The 24,793-nt window shown below is 48.4% G+C and overlaps 1 protein-coding gene across 7 annotated transcripts in view; it reads right to left on the minus strand.

Moving 5' to 3' along the window:
* Positions 1–1,380: 1,380 nt before the first annotated feature.
* The window catches only part of PML (promyelocytic leukemia), a 54,231-nt gene continuing 30,818 nt past the window's right edge, over positions 1,381–24,793 (minus strand). The window contains exons 7-10 of one of the 7 annotated variants that reach the window (XR_001359916.1): positions 23,868–23,920; positions 14,323–14,473; positions 12,070–13,080; positions 9,178–9,485 (exon numbers count right to left, since the gene is read on the minus strand). Coding sequence is in view for 5 of the 7 variants with exons in the window: in XM_005882795.2 (XP_005882857.1) it covers positions 12,302–13,080; positions 14,323–14,473; positions 23,868–23,920 (983 nt within the window). In the remaining 2 variants the exon portion in view is untranslated. Of the gene's footprint in view, positions 1,727–9,177; positions 9,486–10,565; positions 13,081–13,288; positions 14,474–22,121; positions 23,303–23,867; positions 23,921–24,793 lie in introns of those variants that run through there. The other 6 variants (XM_005882795.2, XM_005882791.2, XR_314515.2 and 3 more) reach the window with 6 other exon arrangements.

Here is a 24,793-nt window from a genome sequence, read left to right on the forward strand (position 1 = left end):
TTTATTCTTTTAATTTTGCTCTTTGGCCCCTGTCTCATGTGCTGTTTTACTAGTTTTTTTGCAGAACAGAATGCAGGCGCTCACCAACCAGAAGGTGGGAGAGATCTATCTGACCTTGAATTCAGAACCTAGAGACACCTATGTCACCGGAATCTTTGAGACCCCGGGTAGATGCCCCTGACGACGTCCCCTCTCAACAGGAAGTAGCTATGGAAGACGGACCCTTGTCCCCTGAGCTTGCCCGGACTCTCAATTTTTTTACTATTACCAAAAGCCTGGAATGATAGATCCTCCCTTCCCCCAACTGGTGGGCAGAGTATGACGTAACCTGCAGCCCGGAAATACCTGAGTGACTAACCATGTACCTTATATGGACTATACATTGGACCACCAATCCACACCTGCCAAATACCCTAAGCCATTGTCCTATATGGACAATACAGTAAGCCACCAATCAGTGTGCACCGAGTACACTAAGCCCCCACCCCTTCCCATTTCACCCCTCAAAAGGCGTGCTCACCCCTGCACGTGCTGCTGTTCTCCCCTTGCGAGACAGCCGGGCAGGTCCTTCTCCTCTAATATAGCCTGTAGTCCTGGTTTTCGGCCTCTGATTTTTCAAGTGGGGTCCACAGTGTACTCTCTCTGATTTGGTGTTACTAGTTGTGGGGTTCCCTTAATTGTGAGTTAAGAAAGGTGAGAGAGAGGAGATCATGGCGGCCAAATAGGCAGACCTTTCTTTCACCTTCTCCCAGGGTCAGACTGGTGTGGATGCAAGGGGCCACATGCTAACCTGACAAGCTCAGGGCAGGCCTGCATGGTGGTCTTGCAGACTCAGAGACCTAAAGTAACCACAAAGGATGGTCTGAAATTAAACTTTAACTAAAAGCAGTTATGGTGGGTAGTTACATCCTAGGCTGGTATCTTCACTGACAAGGTCAACCTTTACCTTAACTGAGCCTATCTGTCTTTTTGCATCTATAATAACATACCCTTGAAATGTCTGGGTAACTTGTAACTTCCCTTTTTCCGGACCCCTTGGGGCACAACCTAATGTGCTGGGCGCCAGGACAGATACCACAAATTCCTTCATCATCATGTTAATTGTTCCTGCACCCACCTAAGTATGTGTCCATCATTTTACTTTTTATCCAATCCCAGGGGTCCCCCGTCCCCCGTCCCCCGCTTTGCTTTCTCCTGCCTCTCTAGTCTATCACCAATGGATTTCATGTAACCCACCTACGTCCCTCCTTTGATTGCAACATATAAATACAAATGTAACCTGCCAATCTCTGGAGCATTATCTCAATTCGTTGAGGTTCTGCTTCCCGGCATATGTCGACAGTTTGGCTCAAATAAACTCACAGAAATTATTTACAGGTTTCAATGGTTTTTACGTTAACACTGGAAATAAAACTAAAGCAGGGAACATACACCCAGAATTACCAGCTGAGGTCCAACTGAGGAGGAGACTTATATCAAGGAAGGACAGAAAACACCTGGAGACTGGAAGGAAGGGTGAGGTTGTAAGAGGAGCTGACCCACTTCCAGGGGTGGCAGACCGAGAGTGAGGAGGAAGCTCTTGGCTATAGGAGGGTCTGTTCCTTCAGAAGATAGAGGCCTAGAACCCAGGCTCAGAACCAGAGCCGAGACAGGTCGCCAATGAAACATCCAGTGCGAAAGGCAGCAGAGCTGCTGGCTGCCAGAGTCTGGAGCTGACCGACCGGAGCTGGTGGGAGAGAAAGCCTGTTTCGTTTTCTTTTCTTTTTTTTTAAACCCAGAGCACAGGAGTTTTTATTTGCAGCTACTCACTCACCTGAGGCTTTGATGCAGGGAGGGCGGTGTGGACAAAGTGCCTAAGGAGAGGCTGGGGTGGGAAGTATTGCAGGGAGACGTGGAAAAGCAGCAGCCAGAAATCATGCATGTGGTCAAACCTAATCGGCCATTTTTCCTGAGAGGAACTAGCTGCTCCCAGTAGCCAGCAGGGCAGGAAAAGAAAAAACCCACCCTACATGCTACAGCCTGCCCCACCCTCAGGAGCCCTGCCTACCACACCCTGCATTTTTACCTTTTCAGAGGAAACAAAAGCAGAGGCCAAGCCTACGGGTTGAATAGTCTCAGGGAGCACCTGTGATTGGATTGGGGGAGGGGCTGTACACCCCACTATTCCAGAATCCTGACTGGTACTTTTCCCTCATAGGAGAGCTGATAGAAACTCCAGGTTTTCAGCTGACCCCACTGACTGCATACGAGGATCTCTATCCAGCCCAGGGCAAACTAATATTTTGGGCAACTTGCAGAGGAGTAGCTCTGGAACAGGGACACACACACTACATTCCCTGAAATCTGAACAGTACCTCCCCATCACAGGAGACCCAGATATCTAGACTCCCAATTCCACCTAAAGACCTTTCAGAAACAGACTTTTGAGTGATTAAGATTGACAGCTGGCCAGCAGGCAAAGGTGGGCAGAGGTGGATCCCGGAGAACCTGGAGAAGTTTGCTGACCCAGCCCTGGACCCCATGCTGCTAACAAAGCTGCTTTACAGGGGAGCTTGGCCTCTCCCACATGCAGCCAAGTCCTATGGAGAAAGACACAAACTGAAGATCGCTGAAAGCCAAATGATGACAGTTTCTGACAGTAGTTAGCACCCACGTACCTCACAGGAAGCCCAGAACTGGCAGACAGAGCAGTCAGCCAGTCATCAGAAGAGCAGGATCCAAAGGAAGCTCCCATGGGGCACTAAACTCTGCTGAAAGGAATGCCACTTCACTTTCTTCTTTATTTTTTCTTTTTCTTCCCCTTTTCTCTTTTCTTTCTCTTTTTTACTTTTAAAAAAATGTATCTTTTTTACTTATCTTCTTTATTGACTTGTTATTATTCTAGACTCTATTGTTCTGTTCATATATGTAACTTTCCTCTTCCCTTTTCCTACTCAAAATGTTTTCTTTCTTTTCTTTTCCACCTGGTTTCTCATCTTTTTTCCTTTTCTTATGTTGGGTTTATTTGCTTTCTCCTCTATTTTCCTTTCCTTTTTTCTTCTTTTCTTTTCTTCCTCCTTTACTTTAAACTGTTTTCCTCTCCTTATTCCCCTAACCCAGTATTCTTATTTTATGTCAGCTCTGCACCTACATATTCCTTTTTCTCCCCTCCCCTCCTTTTGTGTGTGTTTTTGTTTGTTTTGTTTTCTCTTATTTGTTCTTTCTTTCTTTTCTTCTGTCATTCCTGCTCTTGCTTTTTCTTTCCTAATTATCTCTTCTCTGGTGGTTGCTTTCATTGGTGCTGTAGGGATCTTGTGCATATTTTTGTTTTGTTTCTTTTGTTTTGTGTTTTGCTATTGTATTTTGTTCTGTTTAGTCAGCACCTCCTCAACAGCTTGTGGTCAGTTCCGGGGTGAGCCACATAGTCCACCAGCCTGAGAGGAGATTCCATACATAAACAGGACAATAACATTCAAGACCCAACTACAACAGGAGCACCCAAATAACTCAAGCAAGGGGCTTTCCTAGAGCACCCAGCTCAGATCTAAGAAACTACACCTCTAGGTCCCACAAAACCCCTACTACATAAGAGCAACGCACAAAGTCTGGGAGGCATAGCAGTTTGATCTAATACATAAAAACAAATACAAAGGGATAGCAAAAATGGGGAGACTAAGAAACAACCCACAAATGAAAAAGGATGAATTGCTAGAAAAGGAACTAAATGAAATGGAGGCAAACAATTTGTCAGACAAAGAATTCAAAATAATGGTAATAAACGTGCTCAAAAAACTCAGTGAAACTTAATGAGCATTATAAGGGACTAATATAATGAGAGCTACACCAACATGAAGAGAGAGTTGAAAAAATAAATTAGAATCAATTGGAAATGAGAACTGACATAGCTGAAATAAAGAACACCCTGGAAGGATTCAACAGTAGACTAGAAGAAGCTGAGGACTGATTCAGCGAATTAGAAGACAAGATAGAAAAAACACCCATTCAGAGCAGCAAATGTGAAAAAAAATTAAATAGCTGGAGGAGAGTCTAAGGGAGCTTTGGGACAACATGGAATGTAATAACATTCACATCAAACAGGCAGCAGAAGGAGAAGAATCTGAGAAAGGAATAGAGAACTTGTTTGAAGAAATAATGGCAGAAAATTTCCCTAACCTGGTGAAGGAAAAGGCACTCAAGTTTAGGAAACATAGAGAGTCCCAATCAAGATGAATCCAAGACCCACACCTAGACACATAATAATTAAATTGTCAAACATTAAAGATAAAGAAAGAATCTGAAAGGCTGCAAGAGAGAGACAGGAAGTTCCCATTAGACTGTCAGCTGATTTCTCAATAGAAATACTTCAGGCCAGAAGGGAGGAAGTATATCAAGTAATGAAAACCAAGGGACTGAACCCAAGAATACTCTATCCAGCAAGGCTATCATTCAAAATTGAAGGTGAAATAAAAAGCTTCACAGACAAAAAAAAAACACAAAAATACAAACAACCCCCCTCCCCCCACACACACAACAAAACACCAAGCACTGCAAGAAATGCTAAAAGGACTGTTGAAAGACGAAGAAATAGATAGAAAGAGAAGAACAGAGGCATAAAGACAAAGAATGGCAACAAATAAGTACCTATCAATAATATCCTTAAATGTAAATGGCTTAAATGTGCCAATCTAAAGATATAGGGTAGCTGAATTAATAAGAAAACATGACCCATATATATGCTGTCTACAAGAGACACACCTCAGAACAAAACACTCACACAGAATGATAGTGAAAGTACGGCAAGAAATTTTCCAGACAAATGGAAATGAAAAAAAATTTGGGGTGGCAGTACTCATATCTGACAAAATAGACTTCCAAGTGAAGGCCAAAACAGGAGACAATGGAGGTCACCTCATAATACTAAAGGGATTGATACAACCAAAGGATATAACTCTGGTAAACATATATGCACCCAATACAGGAGCATCCAAATATATAATAAAAAAAAAACTTCTGCAGGATTTTAAGGGAGAGATCGACAGTAATACAGTCACAATAAGGGACTTTCACACCTCACTGACATCACTGGAGAGATCTTCTAGACAAAAAATCAGCAAGGAAACAGTGACCTTAAACAACAAAATAGATTAGATGGAATTAGTTGACAGCTACAGATACACATTCTTCTCAAGTCCACATGGGACATTTTCAAAGATAGATAACATGTTAGGATACAAACTAACTCTCTACAAGTTCAAGAAGATTGAAATCATATCAAGCATCTTCTCAGATCACAGTGGAATGAAATTAGCAATCAACCACAGTAAAAACACTCAAAAACATTTAAACACATGGAGGATAAATAGCATGTTATTAAACAATGAATGGGTTACCAAAGAGATCAAGGAAGAAATAAAAAAACTTCCTGGAAACAAAGGAAAATGAACACACAACAATGCCAAATCTATGGGACACAGTGAAAGAAGTCCTGAGAGGGAAGTTCATAGCATTACAGGCCTACCTCTAGAAATGAGAAAAAGCTGAAATAAACAATCTAATCCTACAACTTAATCAGAACAACAAGAAAAGCCAAGAGTAAGTAGAAGGAATGACATAATAAAGATCAGAGCAGAAATAAATAACATAGAGACTAAAAAGAAAACACAAAAGACCAATAAAACCAAGAGATGTTTCTTTGAAAAGATGAACAAGATTGATGAACCTTTAGACAGACTCATGAAGAAACAGAGGACTCAAATAAACAAAATGAGAAATGAAAGAGGTGAAGTAACAATTTACCCCACAGAAATATAAAGAATCATAAAAAAATACTATGAACAACTATATTCCAACAAACTTGACAACCTGGACAAAACAGACATATTCCTAGAAAAATACAATCAACCAGGAAGAATAAGAAAGCCTAAATAGGCTGATAACTACTGAAGAAATTGAAGCATTAATCAAAAAACTCCCAGCAAACAAAAGCCCTGGTTTGGACACCTTCACAGGGGAATTTTACCAAACATTCAAAGAAGACTTAACACCTATCCTCCTCAAACCATTCAAAAAAAAAAAAATTCAAGAGGAAAGAACATTTTCAAGCTCTTTTTACAAGGCTAGCATTAGCCTAATTCCAAATAAGACACTACAAAGAAAGAGAGTTACAGGCCAATATCCCTGATGAACATAGATGGTAAAATCCTCAACAGAATTCTAGCAAATTGGATCCAGAAACACATTAAAAAGATCATATACCATGACCAAATGGGATTTATTCTGGGGATGCAAGGCTGGTACAATATTTCCAAAGCAATAACTGTAATACATCATATAAACAGATTGGAAGACAAAAACCACATGGTCATGTCAATTGATGCAGAAAAAATATTCAGCAAAATCCAGCACCCTTTTTTGATAAAAACTCTCAGCAAAGTGGCAATAGAGGGATCAAACCTCAACATAATAAAGGCCATATATGACAAACCTACAGCAAACATCATACTCAATGGGCGAAAACTAAAACCATTTTCCCTAAGAACAGGAACAAGACAGGATGTCCACTTTCATCACTCTTACTCAACATAGCACTGGAAGTCCTAGCCATAATGATCAGACAAGAAGAAGAAATAAAAGGCATCCAAATTGGAAAGGAAGAAGTAAAACTGTCATTATTCGCAGATGACATGATGTACATAGAAAACCCTAAAGACTCCACCAAAAACTACTGGATTTAATAAATGAATAAGGCAACATAGCAGGATACTAAATTAACACCCAGAAATAGATGGCATTTTTATACACCAATAACTAACTCTCAAAAAGAGAAACTAAAAAAAACAACAACCCATAAAACCAAAACAAAACCCCTTTACCATTGCAACAAAAAAATTAAGATGCTTAGGAATAAACTTAACCAAGGAGGTAAAAGACCTGTACTTGGAAAACTACAGGACGTTGACAAAAGAGATAGAGGAAGATATAAACAAATGGAAGACTATACCATGTTCATGGATTAGAAGAATAAACATCATTAAAACGTCCATGCTATTCAAAGCAATCTATAGATTCAATGCTATCCCTACTAAAATACTACTAAAAGGCATATTTCATGGATCTAGAAATAAACACTCCAAAAATTTATATGGAACCAAAAAAGATCCAAATAGCTGCAGAAATCTTGATAAAAAAGAGACAAAGTTGGAGGAATCACAATACCAGATATCAAGTTATATACTACAAAACCACTGTACTCAAAACAACCTAGTACTGGCACAAGAACAGACATATAGATCAATGGAATTGTACAGAGAACCAAGAAACTGACCCAAGCCATTATGCTCGATTAATATTTGAAAAGGGAGGCAAGAGCATACAATGGAGTAAAGACAGTCTCTTCAATAAATGATATTGGGAAAATTGAACAGGTACATAAAAAAAAAAAAGAAACTCGACCACTAACTTACACCATACAAAAGAATAAAGTAAAAATGGATAAAAGACTTAAATCTAAGTTGTGAAACCATAAAAATCTTAGAAGAAACCATAAGGTGCAATATCACAGACATCTGCCCAGCTAGTGTGGCTCAGTGCTTGAGCACTGACCTGTGAACCAGGAGTTCAATACCTGGTCAGGGCACATGCCCGGTTGCAGGCTCAATCCCCAGGAGGCGTGCAGAAGGCAGCCAATCAATGATTATCTCTCATCATTGATGTTTCTATCTCTCTTTCTCTCTCCCTTCCTTTCTGAAATCAATGAAAATATATTTTTTTAAAAATCTCAGACACCTCTCATAGCAATATGTTTACCGATACATCTCCTAAGGCAAAGGAAACTAGAGAAGAAATAAATGGACTACGTCAAAATAAAAAGCTTCTGTGCAGCAAAAGAAACCATCAACAAAATAAAGAGAGAGCCCACTGTATGAAAACATATTTGCCAATAATACATCTGATAAGGGGTTAATTTTCAAAATATATAAGGAACTCATATAACTTAACAAAAGGAAGACAAACAATCCAATCTAAGAATGGGCAAAGGACCTAAATAGACACTTCTCCAAAGTGGACATACAAAAGGACAAGAGACATATGAAAAATGCTCAGAGTTACTGATCATCTGAGGGATGCAAATTAAAATGACAATGAGGTATCACTTCACACCTGTCAGAATGGTTATCATCTACAATCAACAAAGATGTGGAGAAAAGGGAACGCTTGTGCACTGCTGGTGGGAATGCAGACTGGTGCAGCCACTGTCAAAACAGTATGGAGTTTCCTCAAAAAATTAAAAATGGAGCTCCCATTTGACCCAGTGATCCCATTTCTGGGAATATATCCAAAGAAACCAGAAACACCAATAGGAAAGAATATATGCACCTCTATGTTCATAGCAGCACAATTTACAATTGCTAAGATCTGTTAATAGCCCAAGTGCCCATTAGTAGACGAGTGGATAAAAAAGCTGTGGCACATTTACACTATGGAATCCTATGCAGCTGTAAAAAAAGAAGTATCTCTTACCCTTTGAGACAGCATGGAGGGACCTGGAGAGTATTATGCTAAGTGAAATAAGCCAGTCAGAGATACAAGTATCACATGATCTCACTCATATGTGGATTCTAATGAACAAAATAAACTGATGAACAAAATAGATCCAGAGACAGAACAATGGAACAGACTGACCAGTTTCAGAGGTAAGGGAGTGGGTGGGGAGATATTAACCAGGGAAGTTATGATACACAGGCAATAGTGTGGGAGAGGTATGTGTGGGGTGAAGAGGGTCAATGGGGGAAAAGGTGGGGACATCTATAATACTTTCAACAATAATGATAAATTAAAAAAAAAGAAAGGTGAGAAAGGATCCTCTTATTCTAGGTGTAGGGGCTGGGGCACTTGGGGTGGGGTAGAGACAAGTCTGAAGTCAGAGGAGGCAGGAGCACAGCAGGGGCTGGGCCTGCTGGGAGGTTTAGGGTGCAGGTATGGAGTATTGCCAGGGTTGGGACTAGGGGTCAGAGTGAGGCTAGGGTAGGAATAAGAATGGAAGTGAGGCCCTGACCGGTTTGGCTCAGTGGATGGAACGTCGGCCTGTGGATTCAAAGGTCCCAGGTTCGATTCTGGTCAAGGGCATGTACCTTGGTTGCAGGCACATCCCCAGTAGGGGGTATGCAGGATGTGTCTCTTTCATTGATGTTTCTAACTCTCTATCCCTCTCTGTAAAAAAATCAATAAAATATATATTTTTTGAAAAGAATGGGAGTGAGGCAGGCCAGTGCTGGATGAGGGGAGGGGTAGGGCGGGAGCACAACAGGGCCCGGCATCAGGTAGCAGCTAGGTGTTATGCAGGTAAGAGTGTAAGGCTGGAGTTAAGGCAAATTTTTAAGTGAACTTTCTTGGATGTGAGTGAGCCCTTGGGTCTCAGGAGGAGGCACTGGAGCAGTGCTGAGCTGTCACAGGATGTCTGCTTTCAGCTCCAGGTCTATGTGGCTGAATTCTCCCATCTGGGTGTACTGGGGACACAGAGACAGCTACTGTTTAGCCACTTCAAGGTGGACTCCCCTGCTCACCTTCATAGCTCCCTCAGACCCAGGGTCTGACAACTCTCTGTCCCAGATCTTGTCTTCATCCCTCTGGAGACAAGCCCATGTACTTTTCCTTGCTGAGCTCTAATATCTGTTTCTTTTTCTAACTTATAAAGTAATAACACTGTCATCTAAGTTGTCGGTAAAATAAGATCTTACATTTGGTAATTCTTCACATATTAAAGAGCTGTTTTCACAAACATTTTCTCACTGATTCACAAACATCCTATTAGGTGAAAATGACCTCTACCCCATTTTACAGAGTCAGCGCCTGACGTACCAGACCAGTCATAGGCTACTAGGATTGAAACTCAGTGTTCTAACCTCTAGCCCAGCATACTCACGGCTAGCTGACATGGATAGACCAGACATAGAATTCAAAAATGAAGCACGGGTGCATGTTTGTGCTTGCTCTTGGAGACTAAAAACTTCAGGACTGGAATCTGGGTACCTGGGACAGGGAGATGGGGCTAAGGGTGGTGACAGTGACCAAATCTCATTACTTGGCTGCTCACCCAGGCCAGGGGAGAGCTACTACCTACATTGCCTGTGCCACGGTAATCCCTGCAGGTACTAATCTGACACCCAAGACAGCAACGCATTGGTCACACATTGCTAATATCCTGGGCCTCCCCTACCTGCCAAGGGTTTTACACCTGTGGCTCTGACACAGACAGGGGACAAGATTACCCAGCAGAGGGCTGAGGTGAGATTCCAACAGACCTTGGTGTCTGGCTCCTGACTTCCTCTAGGAGTAATCCTTGAAGCTGGCACTTCATTCCCCCCACATGGCTCTCCCCTTTGGGGATAATCCTGGGCTGGTCCATGCTCGTTTCCCCACTTGGAATAGGGGGTTCACATCTGTGAGGCCCTTAGCAGTGAGCAGCATGGGGCCTTCTGCTCTGCTAAGTCCTGAAAGGTCCCTATAAAGAAGAGTTCCCTGAGGCCTGGAAGCACCCCCTTCACCAGGCAAGATGCTGCTCAGTGACTTCAGGGTGGGCAGCATGAGGCTTTGAAGATTCAAGTCTTTATTAAAGGCTGTGAAAGTGGAGAGGGCAGATCAGACTTTATTATAAAAGCTGTGATGAAATGCATCTGAAGGTAGCGGGCATTGTGGGGCTGGGCTTGCACTAGGATAGTTGAGCACTGCTCAGTCCAGGCCTAGGCTGCCTTGTGGCTGCCAAGACGATGGCATCACAGCCCACCCAGGGCCCCAGGCCCCTCCTCCCCTCTTCCCATCAGTCTGTTCCTGCCAAGCTTCAGAGGCAGCACCTACTTTAAATTAGAACCCTATTTTAAATGCATCAGAGTTCACTGGTAGAACCAGTGCTCTCGCTGTTGTAGCAAGTTTCTATGTAATCCCTTAATGGGTTTTCAGGGCACCCACAAGATGGGGGCTGAGGTGTGCGCACACAGACTTCACCTTTGTGAAAGCTGAGCCCATAGAAGCTGGGGTCTGGGCTGCATCCCAGTAGCAAAAATCGAGGAACAGGGATGGGAAGGGGAGGGGACACTGGTTCTGCCAGTCAGAAGGGATGGCTCTGACCTGCTAGTGTGCTGCTGCTGACCTCTGCTGTGCCCTCAGGCTGGGAACCTTAGCTTAGGGTTGGGGGCTAGGGTTCAAGAATGAAACCATCTGTCTACTGCCTAGTGACATGCTGCCCATTCTTAAAATCCCAGAATGGCAGGGTTGAATGGGACTCGGACCATCCAGACCAACCAGCCATTTTACAGGTGGGGACAAGGGGACTCAAGAAGAGGCCTTATCCTAGGTCAGGACTTTCTCTGCTGCTCCACACTGCTTCTCCTTCGAAGTGCAGTCTACACAGCAATGGTCCTGGAACTCAGCCGGCATCAGCATCACCTGGGCAGCCTGCTAAACTAAACAGCTTGCTGGGCGCCACCCCAGAGTCCAGTCCTATTCCAGAGGTCTGGGGCAGAGGCGATCAGGGGAAACCAGGTGTGGGCCTCTGAACTACACAGAGAGCAGCGCCGGGTCAGAGGACATTCCTTGGCAAGGCTGAGGCGGGCAGTGCAGACATGGCCAAGGGCCATGCTGAGAGGGGTCAGTAGCCTGAGGACCAAAGGGCAAAGCCTGGACTAAGGGGAGTGTTTGTGTGGCCAAGAGGAAGGAAGCAAGTGTGGAGGGAAGTGGGGACAGGCATGGCACAGCAGCTTCTGTCTCTGCAGATATGCGGGAAGTGGACAGAGGGCCGGCCTTCAGGCAGGCTGAGGCTGGGAGAACCCAAGCTCATGAGGGGCAGTTTAGTTTGAAAGGCACTTTGAGTACCTGTGGGGCCACTGGTGTTGCAGGTGGTGTCCATGGGAGCTGTTGGCAGGTCCCTGGGCAGTGGCTGGGAGTCAGGGAGGAGCTGAAGGGACAGAAAGTGGCAAGCTGGGTGAGTGGGGCAAGCTGGAGGCCACTTAGCCGAGGCCATGCTTTCTTCACCCAGGACCTCCCTGGTTCTGGCTCCTGCAAGGGAGGGGCCAACGGCCTGGTGAGTTAACTCACTGGTGCATCAGGGATCTGGTAGCTCCAGGGGGTGGCTGCTTGGCCTTGGAACCTTCTCTGTGGGATTTTTAGAGAAGGGGAGTTTGGTCCCAGAGAACAAGACCTTATTCTGGACCAAATGTCAGCTGAGTATTAGGGACCAGGTTCTGGGGATGCTGTGATGGGCAGGGCCTGGCTGAGGGACAACATCCTTTTCTGTCCCCAGAGATTCCAAGCCAGTCATTCCCTCATCTCAGCTGTGCTGGGGAGCCCTTTGGGCCAAGCTGTGGCTAGCAAGAGGGGTACAGATGCCTTCTCTCACTGCCAAGGCTGGCCCCTCCAACAGGCTTTTGAAGTAGGTACTCATAGCTTGAAAGTTGAGAGCAGGCTGTGCAGGGAGCGATGAGGTGGCCTGTAGATACCGGCTGTACTTCTTCAAGCCCCCCTGTGGGTCTTGACAGTGTGCAGTCAACAGCTCCGTGAAGCTCACGTTGTGGAGGGCCAGGAGGCGGGCCTCGGCCCGGGGCAGGACGGCTGCCTGCACCAGGGGCTGCAGGGATCCAAAGCACTGCAGGCTGCTGAAGGAGTAGAAGTGCTGGGCCAGCTGGGGTCCCGGGGAGACTTCAAGGAGGCGGCACAGGTCACGCATGGTCAGCACAGCTGCCAGGGCACTGTGTTCACTCATGTTTCTTGCCAGGTAGGTCTTGGCCAAACTCTTGAGTTTGAAGCTGCTGGCCTGGGGCACTCGCTCCTGGATGAGGGGCAGAGTGGCCAGGAAGCCGGAGATGGCCTCCTGGAACTCGCAAAGCTTGTTCATGTCTTCCAGGGCCCGGAAGAAATTGGGGAGGCTGGGCCCCCACAGCTTATAGCAGGCCAGGATGGGACGGCACATGGAGCTCAGGAAGCAGAGGAAGTGCTGTAGCCCCACCTCCAGGGAGACCGCCTTGGAGTGGATGCTTAAGGCCTCTGGCTGGATGAGCACTCGGAATTTGCTCTCCTGGTTCACGGCTGCCAGCTGCCTAATCTTCTGGGCTGGGCAGGAGAGAAGGGCAGGATGAGGTCCTAGGGACATGGGAGGCACTGGGAGGGATTGGGGGACCTCCAGGGCTGTTGACCCACTATCCAGAGACCCCACCTTGGGGTCTGCTGTCAGGAACCAAACATCAGCCTTCAAACATTTGCAACTATGCCCCACGCTCTGAAGATTCAAGTCTTCTCTAATGGTCATTAGAGAGCCCACTTTCATTGTCAATCTTGAGGTCAGATTGAGGCAGGCAGAGACTGGGAGAACCCCTGGGGGAACCCAAGGGGAAGCTGTTGACTGCACACTGCAGATATGAGGGAAGTGGACAGAGAGTAGCCTTCAGGCAGGTAGCAGCTGGGAGGAGGTCTGCTGCCCTTAAATGCCTTGCTCACTGGCTGGGAGTCCAGCTCCCCGCTCCCCTGCCACCTGCCTTGGAGTTCACCAAACCCTTTAGATCCAGGCCCCTCCTGTCTCTCTTCTGTCAGCCTCACCCCACTACCCTTGAGACCCTTCACAGTTTCTACCTAGCCCTCCACTTCCTACCCTTGGCCTCCAGTCCCACCAATCACTTAGCTAAGGCTCCCAGCCAGTTGGAGCCCTGAGACATACAACACACCTGCCCAATCTACTGCACTCAGAGTGTGGCCCAGAGCCTCTTGTGAGGTCTGCGAGTGACTTTCCTGTCCTGCGGGAACACCTGCTGCTTCTGGCTGGCTGGGCTAGCCCCAGGCTGAGACTGTGCCATAAGGCAGGGCCTCAGCAAATACTACAGGAGTTGAGGGGCTTCTGGGAGAGAAGTCATATCTCTCTGTGACTTCAGCTCTGTTGGCCTCCCTGTGCAGCCCCCTGTGGAATGGGTCTTATACCTAGAAATGTGCAATCACAGCCCAATGCCTGGCTTGAATTGCTGGTCTCATAGCAGTGATTTCCTACAAACACTGGGTTCTGTTTAGAGGTGTCTTCCCAAGGCTCTCCAAGGAAGAGAAGCACTCCTCAGAGGTGAACTCCCGGAGGCGCTTGCCTCACACTTTCAGGCACTGGTCAAGGCAGCTGTCCTTATTCAAACAACGGAGCGGGACACTGGGAATCCCAGGGGAGTTGCAGTGTGCACTCGCTCTCCCCTCTCTGGCTGTGGTCATTGGCCAGAGCTCAGGGCTCTCCTGGACCCTTCAGATGGCTCTGCCTGTACTTATCTTGGGGACTTAGAGACTAAGTTAGAAAGGGGTGGGAATGGTCATTAGAGAACCCACTTTCATTGTCAATCTTGAGGTCAAAGAAAACCAGGGGCCTGACTTCTGATTGGAGGTCTGTGAGGCTCTCATCCAGGACCCTGAGGGAGTCGGTGCCCTCCAGCTGAAGGTCACTGGACTCGCTGCTGCTGTCATCCAGCTCTCGGAAGGACTGCAACACAGAAAAACCAACAGGTCAGGGGTCCGGAGGGTGAGAGGGAGCATATTGGTCATGGGAGCATGTGCTGGTAAGCAGGTGTGTATAGTCACACGTGTGCGAACATGAGCAAGTTGGCACGACCTGGGCATCTGCATGCACATGACCAAGGGCATGTTATTGGAGAAGGGAAGGTGTGTGTCTAGGTGAGTACACAGTGCACTTGTGCAGGCTGTGTTTCAGCCAGTGCACATGCATTAATGAGGAGGGGTAAAAGGATGAGATCATGTGGGCAAGTGTGTGTATATCTGGGTATGCATGGGGAGGTGTGAATTTGTGAACCTATATTAACACAAGTGTGTGGGGGGGTGTGGAGGCTTGGGAGCGGGGCCAGTGCTATGTGGGTACAGCTCAAGGTGCCTGCTTCTCACTTGATCTCTGAGCAGATTCAGAAGAAACACAAACTGGGGACAGGAGGAAAGAGTCTTATCTTGAACCCCAGATGTCTCTCTGGAAGGGGCCAGGAGCCTGGCTTTTCTTGTTCCAAAAGCCCTTTGAGGTATCAGTGTCCTATGCAAAGGGGAGGGGGAGGACTGCTTAGCTTCTAGGACACACACCTAGGTAGACACACAGAGCCCAGCACTGAGAGCAGTGGAGGGATAAAGCTCAGAGCCTAGAGGCTGCCAGACAGCAACCAGGAGCTGGAGGCTTAGGGAAGCCTGAGGCTCCTCTGGGGTGAGCACAGTTTGGAAGGGGCAAGAAAAATTTGGAAGGTCTCTGGTGAAGGGGAAGGGCTCCAGCTTCCAAGGGGCTGGGGCTACAGAGGGAGAAGTGTTCTCTCACGATGTAGAGTTAATTGCTCGTTATCTGCACAGCTGCCAAACCCAGATGTTGTCTTTGGTGGCCTGCTCAGAACCTCCTGTGAATGCCACCTATGGACATCAGCCAGAGACCCGGAGGGAAGGGCGTGGCAAGCGTCCAGGGCTGGCTGCGGGAACTGCTGGGACACAGGTCAGAGCAGGCCTTGGTCTTTCCTTCTATGGACTGCCTCTGGCTGGTTGATGGAGTTGGCTTCACTTGCGACTATCTGAGGACTGACTCTGGCTAATGAACCCTGGCTCTGACTAATGTCCATGGAAGATAATTAGCACATTCTCCTAGGCCAGTGGTTCTCAACCTTGGCTGCACATTAGAATCACCTGGGAATCTTTTTAAAATCCTGATTTCTGGGCCTCATCCTCTGGAAATTCTGTTTCTTTGTTACTAATGTTGTGGCCCCACCCCATAACAAAGAAACAGAATTTCCGGAGGATGAGGCCCAGAAATCAGGATTTTAAAAAGATTCCCAGGTGATTCTAATGTGCAGCCAAGGTTGAGAACCACTGTCCTAGGCCCTTCTACTTTCCAGGTGCAACATTTAATGAATAAAAATTCAACCAAAAGCTAAGTCATTATTAACCACAGCTAACATGTGCTGGATATTCCTAGGAGTGGCTAATTTTTACTTTTGTTTGCGTTTCATAGCTCTACCCCACGCTCATCATTAACTTCCTCCCAGTCAGTGATAGAAATATTCAATAGAAATCCACCCAGAGCTGGTTTTACTTAGAGAAGCCTGAGTTCCTGGACTTTAGACAGAAGGTCCTAATAAGAGACTTTGTCAAATGCCTTGCATATCAGTATCTTGAATCTGCCACATGTCCAAGGCTAATCTCTCTATATAAAACCCTAATATGCAAATAGACCGAACAGTGGAACAACCGAACAACCAGTCACTATGATGTGCGCTGACCACCGGCGGGGGCGTGTGGAACATGGCGGGTGTCGGCAGCAGGCAGCAGAGCATGGAACATGGGGGCATTGGTCACAGTGGGATGGTGGAGCAGGTAAGTGGGGGCACCGGACCAAGGCGGGGCACTAGTCGCTATCATGGGGGCGAGCCTCTGGTGGTTACTGAAAATTCTTTGCTCCTGTGTGTCACGGTCCCACCCAGTGCTTGCACTTGCGCTGGCGCCAGCTCCGCTCACACCTGCTGCTGGTGCCAGAGCCTCCACTCGCACCCGCTACCAGTGCCCAGCACTGGCCCTGATCGTTCGGCACTGTCAGCGGGTGCAAGCAGTGACTTCCGGCCCCCATTACCCCTCAGGGCTTCTCTACCTCCCTCTGCTCCTGAGGAGTGATCGGGGCCGGCAGCCACCTCTCACACCTGCTGGCGCCCACGGTCCCGCTCCCACCCACAGCCAGCGCCAGCCCCACTCCTACCCTCTGCTGGAGCCGGCCCCAGTCACTCCACACCATCAGCAGGTGTGAGTGGGGACAGCGCTGTCAGCACATGGGAATGGTGGTGGCGGGAGCAAAGCTGCCAGCAGACAGGGGACCAGGGGCCGTAGCAGGAGGGGCTGGGCGGGGGCATGGAGGATGGGCCGAGAACCATCCCTGTGCCTTGCAGCCCACAGTTCCTTTTAAGGTTCACGAATTCGTGCACTGGGCCCCTAGTTTTACATAACTGGTTCTAACTCTTGTCTCATGTCCTGGCCTCCTCCCTCCCTTGTGAGGAGTCTTCTACAGAATCTTCCTTGAAGTTGATAGCTGGTGGAGAGCTGAACTCCCCTTGCTATGTCCTTGCCTTGGCCTCAGCTCTCTTACTAATATCTGAAGATCCATTCCCTTGGCTGAATCCTCTCTGCCACCCACTGACATGATACACTAGGCTTTCTCTTCTGCCTCCTTCCTTCTGTGGTGTCTCTTCAGGCCTTAGAGCCAGAATATTTCTTTAGGATATTTCTTCCAGCTAAGCTCCCTGGAGAGCAGCACACTGCATCTTTGGGCCTGCTCCCCCATCTTTATAGGGGGGGTCACTTATGATGGCCATCAGAACTTCATTTTTAGAGCCTGCCGTTGTCCTGGGTCACTTTCTTTTATAGTCATGGGAATGTCCTGTCTGAATTTACAGAAGACCCTGCAGGCTTCCCTAATGAAAGGGCACCGCCTCCCTTCTGCTGAGCTTGTCAATGGAGGAAAGCTGGATCTCCCAGCCCCAACTCCTCCTGCTCCCACGTTCCTCTTGCCCTTGGGGACTTCTATAAAGTATGGCTTCTCTGTGGGGCTGGTCTCATGGGAACACCTTCCACTGAACTCCGGCCATCTGTAAACTCAATTCCCCCACCCTGGGAAGTACTGGCACATTTAAAAAAGACTTTTCTAAAGGGCAATCGGCATATAGAGGCCCAGACACAAAACACCTTTCTACCCCTGCTCACTAAGGAACACCCTCATGTCCCACCCCACACACCTCAACCTATTCCACAATCAGCATAACTGAGTGGGTGGGGGAGCAGAGAGGGACAGTGCGTGAAAACAGAACCCAAGAAGCCAGGAAAGGGCCTTTCCTTGGTAAAAGCTGAGGTTTCTTGGCTGGGAAAGGAATGGGGGCAGAAATGAAGTGGGGACAGGTGAGAGTGCCTGTGTGAGGACTAGAAAGTGAGCAGTGGGGAAAACACTTTGAGGACCTAGGGCAGTGATGGCGAACCTTTTGAGCTCGGCGTGTCAGCATTTTGAAAAACCCTAACTTAACTCTGGTGCCGTGTCACATATAGAATTTTTTTGATATTTGCAACCATAGTAAAACAAAGATTTATATTTTTGATATTTATTTTATATATTTAAATGCCATTTAACAAAGAAAAATCAACCAAAAAAATGAGTTCACGTGTCACCTCTGACACGCGTGTCACAGGTTCGCCATCACTGGCCTAAATAATGTTTGCAAGTGTACTTTTGCCATATGCGGAGAATTCCCTGAAGATTAATAATACACTTGTCCACCAGAGGGCCCCAAACACTAAAGAGTCTCTGTGTCTCTTAGAAAATTAGTTCTTGGGAACACTGTCATACACATAATGCTGTGTTACAAAGAAAAATCAACCAAAAAAAATGAGTTTGCGTGTCACCTCTGACACGCATGTCATAGGTTCGCCATCACTGACCTAGGGAGTGGGAGATGATGACAGCTGAAAGAGGAAGAGGAATTTAAAAGGTGCTGCTATGTGTTATGAGTTGGATCCCTTTGAAAGATGCAAAGAAATACAGGAATTTATTTTTTTATTATACTTGGCTAATGGACTGCATTTCCTTGATCTAGTTCTCTTCTCCCCTTTTGGGTAGTATCCCAGGAGGTATGTGTCACCTCCATTCAAGACTGATACACACACATCTTAGCAGCACTTCTCTGACAACTGAATCCCCCAACTCCTTCAGGGTTCTCTCCTTTGGCTCTGCATTAGCAGCTTAAAGACTCTTGATGCCCAGGCTCCATCCCAGACCAATTCAATTAGGGTCTCTGTGGATGGGACCTAGGAATCTGTCATTGGTAAAACCCCAAGTGATCAAGTGTCAGGCAGGGTTGAGAAGGATTGTCCATGTTTGGTCATCAGCCAGATAGGAGCCAAACCCTTTGAGATTCAGCATCTAGTAACCAGAAGATATCTGCCTAGTACCTGACATTATGGCTTACCAAGAGTCCCCAGCTCCTGAGGGACTTTCTCAGCAGCCAAGCTTAAGCAACAGTAGGGATCAGTTTGGCAAGACATGCACTGCTAGTTTTTGCAGATACAAACCCCAAGATCTTTCTTGAAAAGTCTGGAAGGCCCCAGAGATGCTTCACCTGTATCTGTGAATGGGCCCACCTCGTTAGCTCACCTGTGGCCCCCATGCCCACTGTTCCAACCCCTCTGCCAGCTGCTGCTGTCCCTCGGGGGACACGGCTCACATCTTCCCAGAGGAGCACCTATTTTTCTGATACACACTCACCAGCATCACTGTCCCTCCCCTGGATCAGCTGCTCCCCACAGACCTCCCTTCCACTGCCACTTCTGACACAGCCCCTCCTCCTCGATAGGCCCCCTACCGCTTCCACTTGGTCTTCCTGATGCCAGGCCCTGGGGCCAATCATCTGTCACAAGAGTAGTGAGAACACCCATTTTTTTTCTGCTTTGGGTCCTAACACAGGGCCCATGGCAGAGGCACTGCTGACCCCAGGTGTCCACCACCAAGCCTGGGTCTCGCCCCTCCACCCAACTACTGCCTCATCGGAAGGGGCGAGGCCACTTTCAGAGCAGTCTCCCATTCACTCAGTCTCTCCCCGAGCCAGCAGGCCTGCACCAGAGCCTCCAGACAGGTCTACATTGCAGCAACTGACACACCTACAGCCCAAGGAAGGGGGGGGGGGTGCTTACACGCCCTGTTACACTGGGGAGATGTGGCATATTAGCAGGTCTGTATTCCACAACTGTCACTGGAAGGTGAGAAAGGCCATGGGAATGCAGGAGCCCGGAGCACCCAGGGAATGTCACCCTGCTCCCTCTCTCCAAGCTGCTTCAAATACTCTAGGACAGTGGTTCTCAACCTGTGGGTCTCGACCCCTTTGGGGGTCGAACGACCCTTTCACAGGGGTCGCCTAAGTCCATCGGAAAACACATATATAATTACATATTGTTTTTGTGATTAATCACTATGCTTTAATTATGTTCAATTTGTAACAATGAAATTGGGGGTCATCACAACATGAGGAACTGTATTAAAGGGTCACAGCATTAGGCAGGTTGAGAACCACTGCCCTAGGAGCACCAGGGGTCTGGAAGGGGCATGGAAGGTGGGTAAGAAATGCACCAGGAGGACCTCATTTGTTTTCTTTTACAATTTCTTCAAAAGGTTTGGGACTTCTGTAATGGTTAGTTTTAAAACTGTGTCTGATGAATACCTACACAAAAGCCATTGGTCCTCTGGCTCTCTCCATGCCTCCAGAGCTAGTCTCCGAGGTGAGCAGCTAATTCTTCATCACCTGCAATGCCCTCAGGCACCACCTGGCTCCTTGCCCACAGCTGAAGATTAGCCTGATACCCCACCACCCAAACAGCTGGAATCAGTTCCTCCGTTTGACTCTCAGGAAGTCTGGGGAGACCTGTGGCATCTAGTCCTTTTCTCTATCATCTCTTCCCAGGCTTCTACTTCCACCCAGACTCAATTTTGTTTTAATCTTATCAAGATTATGGGATGGAAAAAAGTGCCCAGATTTCAGAACATGGAAAGACAAGACTCAAAATGGATTGGCTGTGAGGAATAGAAAGGGTGTGTGGTGTGTGTGGGGGGTAGGGGTGGGGTGGGGGGATCCTGGGCAGCTCCGAGGTCTCAGCTTGTGTAACTGGGCAGATGGCGTAATTCACCAAGCAGAGCAAGAGATGAGTTTGAGGTCTCTCTGGGACATCTGAGTACAGCTGTAGGAGAATCTCTGGCTGTGCTGGTCTCAACAGCCTCTGGCTATAAGCAAAGACACAGGCCTGGCTCAGATTATAGGAAAGTATACAGACCAAAAGGGAAGAAGGCCCCAAACCAAAGCCGGAACATTTAAAGGAACAGAGACCTTGAAGGAGAGGAGCAGCAGTCAGGCTGCAGGAGGGAGCGGAGGGAGCCCTCCCGAACCAAGGGGAGCAGCCTCTCAGGAGGCTCCAATGCTGGTCAAGATTAACGACTGGAGGTGGCCATTGGACTTGGGGGCAGGGTCCACTGGCACAATGAGGGAGAACAGGGAAATGGGGTGAGCAAGGGACACCCAGGGAGGTAAGAAAAGACAGGTTCTGAGATGGGAAGACTTCCTTCAGCATGTTTAGTTATGGCTCTTAAGGAAGTGGAAGTATTTGAAGATGGAGATGAGGACAGGCAGATGGGGTAGGCTCCCAAGGAGGCAGGGGTGCTGGGGCCAGGACAGAGGAGTCCCAGACAGGTGGATGTCCCTCCACCCTAATGGGACAGGGGGAGGAATGTGATGGGATCAGGTCAATCTGTGGTTGGATACTGGAGAGCAAGATGTCAACGGCTCCCTTGCCATCTGAAGGTTCCTGTTGTCTTCCTAGGGCAGAGGGTTTGGTCACCTGCCGAGAGTGATGTTGGGGATGAGGGCCCAGATCTCAGGCTGTGGAGGTTCTGTGAGCTGAGGTGGAGGGTTGGAGAGTGCCTTCGACTGACTATCCTTTGTGGTTTTCCTCCCGTTGATTTTCTCCAACAGAATTCAGCTCTGGGTAGCAGTGCAGAGGCAACCTACTGAATCTCACCAGGGCTGTTTGTGAAAGGCAGGCCTAACTGGAGCCCAGGAGGAGCTGGGTGGGAGAGAGTGGAGGTACTGGAAGTTACCGATGGGAAGCTCAAGGGACAGGAGGCTATGGTCAATCTTGAGTGGGCCAGTTTAGAGATGGACAGTTCAGTGATGGTGAGGTTCCAGGGGTGGCCTTGCAGTGAAGACCCCTGAGAGGTCAAGGAGCAGAGAGGCTGGGGTAGAGGATGCTGTAGTCCCCCAAGAGGAAGGGAGAGGAACCTTAGAAGGCAGGTGCCAGAGTCTTCCGTATGTGGGGAAAGCAGGAAGACAACTGATATGAGCTAGGGAAGTGGGGTTCACCTTAAGACCTGGAACCTCAAAGGCACAGGCAGTCTTATCAAATGGTGGGACTGAAACAGCCCAGGAGACACAGGGCCTTGACCCCACCTCCTACCTCTGATGTGGCGGAAAGAGGGACAGAGTAACCCCACAGGAAACCACGTTTCAGGGCAGGGAAGTGACAAAAGCTAAGTCCAGTAGGGAATCTGTTGGTCACGGAGGAAGGGTTTGCAAGGGTGATCTTTCAACAAACATTTATTGAGCAGCCACATCTGCCAGGTCTAGGATTGACACAGTCCCTGACCTCATGGTCTTAGATACTGACAGAAGCCCAGTGGAAAGGCCTGGGGTAGGGGGAAGGGACAGTGGGAGGTACAAAGGTCGCAAGAAGCTTTCTTTTCTTGAGCAGAAGCCCAGACATGTGAGGAGTGGTGGCCTGAATCTGTCATGCCCTCTCAACTAACAAGGACTAAAGTCTCCTTGCCCAGAGTCTATGCAACCATTCCTTCCTCGGTTCAGTCTTTGACCAAGACGTATGAATGCCTACTGCTTGTAGGGCCTTTAGGTGTGTGGGCTAGGCTGGGCAGAGGGATGGAGGAGGGGGCAGAGCAGGGCGTGGGTGTTGGCCACAAGGTTATAAGAGATTGGTGGCCAGCGGTTGTAGAGGGAGGCAATTGGGGCTCTCAGAGGCTTGTCTGAGGGGGACCTGGGCTGGTGGGGGGCCTCTCTGAGGAGGGGAGTGATGGGGATGCATTTGGAGGGACTTCCTGGATGTGGGGATTCTCTACAGGGGTCCTGTCAGAATCTTGGGGAGAGATTCCTGCCCCAAGAGTCTGGGGTGATTGGCCTCCTGCCCTGCCTCCTCTGAAAGAGGCATCAATCTGGGGAGCAACAGAGGGAGGAAGAGCAAAGAAGCTGTTGAGCCACTGAGCTAAATGGGAGGACCCCCGGAGGGAGTGGCCCAGAGACCGCCCTACCCGTTGCACCAGTCGGGGTTGGTTGATGGCTGGCTTTTGGAGGCAAGCAAGACACTCCTGGAGGTTGGCAGGATGGTTGGGAGGCTCTGTATTGGCAAGGGTAGTGGCTTGGACCATCGGGGAAGGACAAGTCCATCGGGGGGCACAATACGGTTTGAGTGGCAAGTGGATGTGACGAAGGCGGATGGCTCTTTGTATCCTGCGAGACGGGTGGCTGATCCCACGGTGGATGGCAGCATGCTCCTGGTGCCCGGCAGGCTGGCTGGGAGATGTGGCATCGGGGATGACTTGCGTGGTGGGATTGTGGGGAGGCCAAGCCAGGAAGCGGCATGTACCTCGGGGCAGACGGGAGGCCCGGCAGGTGTGGGATGCTCTTAGTGCTCTCAGCAGGGGGCGGGCTGGCTGGGAGTATGTCGCAGCGGTCTCCATGGGCTCCAAGCACTTTCCAATACAGAACCTCAGATTGAGGGCTGGAAGGGACTCAGGGGCCACCCAGTCCAACCTTTCACTCTGTTCAGATCCTCTTTTCCCCTAGACAGGGGACTGCCCATTAACAAACCTCAGGGACAGAAGGGTCACAACCCACAAGCCACTGTCCCATTACTGGATGGCTTTAAAGAAGTTCTTTCTTACCTGGAGTGAAATTTGCTTGTGTGAGCTCTACGTGGTGCTGCCCTGTGCCCTTACAATCCCTCAAATTGGCCCTCAGTCGTGTCCACCCTCCTTGTTGAGGAGGGGACAGAAATACATAAGGAAGCTCCCAACAAAGGCAATGCCTAGTCCAGAAAAGAGACAGCTCTGGAAGGAAGCACTCTATCAGCAGTTAAGAAGAGAATATATGGTTACTGAAGGCCCCTCATCTGGAGGGAGGGCTGGAGTGGTCCAGGCCCATAGGCCTTTGAAGATTATCCTTAGGACAGCTCAGATCTGAGAGTCACCTGCTGTGGTTGTGTCCCCTGGAATGGGGGGAGGCAGGAATCCCAAGCCAAACTTCTGGGCCACTCACCGAGTTTTCAGCATCTGAGTCCTCTGAGCTGCTGATCACCACAACGCGCTCCTCTGAAACAAGGCAGAGGAGGCAGCGTCAGGCCCTGCTGGGAACGCCCGCTCCTACCCACCCCAGCCCGTTCTCCCGTGGGGACCTTTGTTGGCCAGTGGACTGGGTGGGTGATGTGTGGCCTGCAAGAGGGGATGCCAACATTCACCGTGTGTGCCTATGGGATCTGTTTATTCACAGTGGCTTTCCATGACCGCCTGCTGGGCCCTGTCTGTGAATACCTGATTCAGCTGCTGACCCTGAAAGCAGCATTTGCTCCCTGTGGAGGCCTGACAAGCACCACCTGGGTTAGAACCTTCTGTAATCCTAAAGAAGCTCATTGGTGTATTCCACTTCTCACACCTGTGAGAATGTTCAGTTAAAAAATAGCCTATATCTAGTTAAAACCTTTTGATTTACCAATAGCATTTGTGAGCAAGGAATATCAGTTAGGAAATGGGTGTGTGAGCAGGGTCAGGGCCCGGGCTGGGACCTAGAATGAGAACAAGGCTGGACTGTCTTGAACATTCCAGAATTCTATTGGTTGACCTCTAGTCTTGCCAAAGGACTTCCTATTTGGCAGTGTCCCTGAAAGATCTCTAGGACAAATGAGGGCCCTCAGGCGGTAGCCTTTGCAGAAAAATTTGGGACCAGATGGGTCCATGGCCTTTACTCAAGTCCTCTCTGGGAATGTGCTAGACACCCACCAAACAAACGTTTCATGGGGAGACCCAGGCTGTGCAGAGGCACGGTGCTGGTTCTGCACGAGTGTGTTGGGGGAAGGAGCTACGGAACTGTGAACTTCAGCTCCTGGTGCTCCCCACACTGGAATCCCAGCGAAGCACATGGTGAAATAAACCACATGCGCTCTCACCCCCCCCCCCCCCCCCCCCCCC

The sequence above is a fragment of the Myotis brandtii genome, unplaced genomic scaffold (genome assembly GCF_000412655.1).
Source record: "Myotis brandtii unplaced genomic scaffold, ASM41265v1 scaffold74, whole genome shotgun sequence".
Taxonomy (NCBI): domain Eukaryota; kingdom Metazoa; phylum Chordata; class Mammalia; order Chiroptera; family Vespertilionidae; genus Myotis; species Myotis brandtii.